At 39.9% G+C, this 4,335-nt stretch overlaps 1 protein-coding gene across 3 annotated transcripts; it reads left to right on the top strand.

Moving 5' to 3' along the window:
• LOC309716789 (tumor necrosis factor receptor superfamily member 11B-like) lies at positions 1-4,335 on the top strand. 3 transcript variants are annotated; one of them, XM_082550830.1, is made up of 6 exons: positions 1-363; positions 1,955-2,080; positions 2,719-3,109; positions 3,250-3,429; positions 3,511-3,592; positions 3,689-4,335. In XM_082550830.1, the coding sequence occupies exons 2-6, from the start codon at positions 2,072-2,074 to the stop codon at positions 3,927-3,929; spliced, it is 903 nt and encodes a 300-aa protein (XP_082406956.1). In that variant the 5' UTR covers positions 1-363; positions 1,955-2,071; the 3' UTR covers positions 3,930-4,335. The 3 variants fall into 3 exon arrangements, with proteins under 3 accessions (XP_082406956.1, XP_082406955.1, XP_082406954.1); XM_082550829.1 differs by lacking the exon at positions 1-363 and adding an exon at positions 482-1,196; XM_082550828.1 differs by lacking the exon at positions 1-363 and having other exon boundaries at positions 482-2,080.

The raw sequence follows: 4,335 nt of genomic DNA, 5'->3' as shown, positions 1-4,335 counted from the left end.
CTTTCTGTACTAGTGCCATTCCTGCTCTCTGGTGAGATCTGCTGCATCAGGGTGGAGGACTCTGATCCCATCTATGAGCACCAAGACCCATTAACCACAGAAACACTCACAGGCTCCGCGTGTCCAATTACTGCATCATCACTGTGTACAGAGAGTGCGAGCCATGCAGAAGTGCCCAATACCTGTGGAACTACCTGCTCTGCGTGTGTGTCACCTGTGAGAGTCTAAAAGGTGTGTGTAGGTGTGTTTTTAGTTTGTGGATTCAAATTTTGTTGGAACTTTCCCAGGTGAGACTTCCGTGACATTCCTCTCAGGATTCTTCAGCGTGCACAGGATGCCTGCTGGGAGGACTTTTATTGCCAGGTGAGCCTGCTCCTTACTTACTTACCCATTACTACGGAGCCCCGCAAGGGACATAGGAGAAAAAAAAATGCGGGATCTCGCAAAAGTTGAATTCCAACAATGGCGGCAGCTACTTAGTTGTAATATTACTCTTTCTGGGTCACAAAATAAACTTTTAAGATATTTTGAGGCGTGAATGTAGCTGTGTAAACGTCAAATAGCTGCTCGGTTTACAAGACATCACATATTTGCAAAAGTGCTCCGACGTTTTCGGAGATGTCTGACACCCACCATTTCGAAGCTAACGGGAGGTCGAGACCTACTACAGCCAGGAGGAACACCACTCTCCCGGCACATCGTGCCTCGACCTCCCGGTCGGCTTCGAGCTGGCGGCCTCCGAAGAATGCGTCTAAAACTTTTGCGAGATCCCGAGTTTGTTTTGCGAGATCTCGCAAAAGTCCATCTTAATTTTTTTTTCTCCCGTGTCCCTTGAGGGGCTCCGTACCTTACACTCCTTCACCTCTTAATTGATAAAAAAGGAATAATATTATGAAGGCTCCTGATGAGCTCATGACCATTATGGGGGGAAAAAATCCTTATTTTTTTTTTATATATAACTCAAATGCACAAATTGGTCAAATTAACCTATTAAATACAATGAACAAGTACAGTGAAACACATCCCACCACAGCTGAGTCATGCTCATATTCTGTGGAAACAGGAAGAGAACAGAGAAATGAAGATCCTGCTGTGACTCACTGACCAGTTCGTTTTGCTAAGTCATCAGACTGTAAACCCCAATCAGTGACTCACTGACGTATTCTGCAAATTAAAAGGGGGACTCACATAGTGACGTATGATTTTGCCTGTTTCAAGAACCAGGTCGTAGAAAAAAAATATCAAACATTTGTATTAACCCGCACATCATATGCAAATGACAGCACAGACACATTTCCCTGAAAGTTTAGAAGTTTTTCAAGTTGTGCAAAGGCAGATATTTCTCAAAAACCTGTGACTCATGTGTGATAAGATATATTACTGTAACATTGTAGACTTCTTTATTTCGCTATAAATTATATTCATCAAATTCCCACAAATGAAAGAAACAACTGAGCTTTTAAAACTGTGCAAGCTTTGGACTTTTGAATACAATATTACACAATCCACTGTGTATTCAATGACATTACAAAGTAATCATGCATTTCACGTGGAATTCCAATAAAACTGATTGATGTTTGTGGCTGTAATGTGACAAAATGTGGAAAAGTTCAAGGGGGGTGAATACTTTTGCAAGACACTGTATATTTGACCCTACACTTTACAGAAGATTTAAGGTCTTTTAAGAGTAAACAGTAAACTATATGCTCTATTCATGTAATCTCATATCAGTGGCCTCCCAGCAACAAGTTGGTGAAATCTGAAAATGAGCTTAAATGTGAATTATTTCTATCAGACAAGGAGGAACCAAAAAACTCTGTCACAACACTTGATTAAGATGACGCATAAAAAATTAGCAACAGGCAGCGAGTGAAACTAAATCACACATTACTCCAAATACTTCCTTCCACTTTCTGACAGTTTCTTTTTTCAATAACATTGCTTTACTACACAGAAGTAGTTTGACCTTTAAGATGAAGTTTACAGCTGATTAGACAAACCACATCACCCACGCAGGAATGGTTCCTATAAAGCCGAGTGCTGTCAAATCCTCTTTGACAGACATCCCATCATGAACATGGTGAGTATTTGACACAACTATAGAGCTTAAAATGGGAATACGTGATAGGTTCAAATTTCAAAAATTTTAAAACTCATTTATGTTTATTTTACAGAGTATACAAATTCTAGAAATGGGGAAATATTTTACAATAGAAAAAGAATAAACAGAGATATGCATTTATGTTTAATTACATTTGATTATGTAACGCGAAATAGTTAAATACTTAAATCACTTTTATCAATGATTTGTAGAGGACGTTTGCCACAGTGGACTCTTTTGTGCTTACAGTGTACAGATGGTTTATCCATTAGATGCTGCATTGAGGTTAAAGAGGTTTCCTCTTGTTAGTTTCATTCTGGCCCCTGAAAAGTCAGTGTATCAGGTCAGATCAGACAAGAGGCAACTTAAAAACAAAACACAGCTAATGTGAGAGGATTAAAAACAAACAAATGCTTCCATATTTTTGATGCATGTTCCTGTGTTACTGTTTTTGACTTGCGTTTTCAAGTTGTGCAATTTAAGCTAGTAAATATTTCCACTACTTTAGGTGAAATTTTAGAGCTACAGGATGAGGGAGCTATAACTCACAGGCATAGCAAATCACATGTTCTGAGGTATTTTCAGCACTTATAATCAGGTGTCGTCTCTCTCTACAGCTTATCGTGCCAGCGCTGGTCCTGCTCTCTGGTTCACTCTGTGGTGCCTCAGTGGTGGATCCTGTTCCCACCTTTGACCACCGAGACCCGGTAACCGGAGAAATCCTCAAATGTCCCAAGTGTCCACCGGGCACGTTCATGTCTGCTCATTGCACTGCCACCACACCCACAAAGTGTCAGCCGTGCAAAAATGGCCACTTCACCGATCTGTGGAACTACCTGCCCAGGTGTCTGTACTGCAGCAACCTTTGCACAGGTAACCTGGAGGTGGAAACAGAGTGCTCCCCGACAACCAACAGGATCTGTCGGTGCAAAGAAGGCTTTTACTCAGCTGATGACTTCTGTATCAGGCACACAGAGTGTGGCCCCGGATACGGGGTTCAAACTAAAGGTACAGTATTCATTTATTAAATATGAACTACTAAACCATCCCTCTGTTTTCTTCTGTTTATCCAAAACATCAGTATGTCTAACTCACTTTACACTTCCAATGAATGTAGTGACCTGAAGTCCTCTGTTGTCCTCTCTTAGGTACACAGCAGACAAACACCGTTTGTGAAAAGTGTCCAGAGGGATATTTTTCCAGCTCATCTTCTGCAGTGGATTTGTGTGTAAAACATCAGGAGTGCTCCAGCGGGCAGAGCGTACTCCTCACTGGCTCAGCCTATTCTGACACCATGTGTGGCACCTGTGAGAGTCTTGCAAACGGAGGTATGTTATTAATGTTATCTGCCAAAAACAAAATATTTTTTAATGCAACCAAATTTACAAAGTTATTTCAAACTTTCTCAGGTGAGACTCTCAGGACATTCCTCTCAGGATTCTTCCATGCACACAGGATGCGTGTAGGAAAAATCAAGAAGTTTGTTTCCAAGTGAGCACACTCTTTGTTTGTTTGATTATTCTCCAGCACTCCTTCACCTCTAAATTCAAAAAAGATGCCAATTAAACCATTGTCTCCTTGCAACAGATACATCCTTACCTCGTCGAAAGAGAGGTGCAGTCTCCCCAAACAGAGAGAGCCTCTCATGGATCACATCATAGACTGGCTGGCAAAGGCTCCGGAGGAAAAGCTGAGGAAGATTCCCGACATGCTAACAGCTTCAGATCTTAACTCCATGGCAGAAAAACTAAAGAAGAGACTCCATGAGATTAAGCAGCAGAACCCAAACTGCAGCTTAACAATAGATGAAGTAAACAATGCTCTCTAGTCTGCAGTCCGTTACACATTGAAAATTTTTTTATAAGTGTTATAAGAGGATATTTTTACACCATTCTCCATTTTATTGGCGTACACGCATTGTAATAAAGGTAGACAAATGTTAAAACAAATAATATTATTTTTATACATTGAGGCTTCTGATTAGAAGACACATGACTCCATTACAGAAGAGTTGTGAATTATTCCTATGAAATAAGGGCCACAATGAACAAGCTATTAAATACATATATTCACATTGCTACAGCTGTTTTTGTAAACATTGTTAAGAGCTTAAGGGTGGAAAATAAAACAACAACAACTAGGAATTCCACACAAAAAAAACTGAAATATGAAAATATTTTAAACATGACATTGTGATGTTATTTAAAGTTTTAAATAAAAGGATTTTTATAAGA

This window comes from Aulonocara stuartgranti, assembly GCF_965226115.1.
Source record: "Aulonocara stuartgranti genome assembly, chromosome: 11".
Classification (NCBI taxonomy): domain Eukaryota; kingdom Metazoa; phylum Chordata; class Actinopteri; order Cichliformes; family Cichlidae; genus Aulonocara; species Aulonocara stuartgranti.
Note: the sequence above shows the minus strand (reverse complement) of the source record. Positions and strands in the feature narration are given on the sequence as shown.

Coding starts and splice junctions, on each gene's coding strand:
- LOC309716789 (XM_082550830.1), top strand. Junction 3,110..3,249: donor ATACGGGGTTCAAACTAAAG/GTACAGTATTCA, acceptor GTCCTCTCTTAG/GTACACAGCAGACAAACACC. Junction 3,430..3,510: donor TGAGAGTCTTGCAAACGGAG/GTATGTTATTAA, acceptor AAACTTTCTCAG/GTGAGACTCTCAGGACATTC.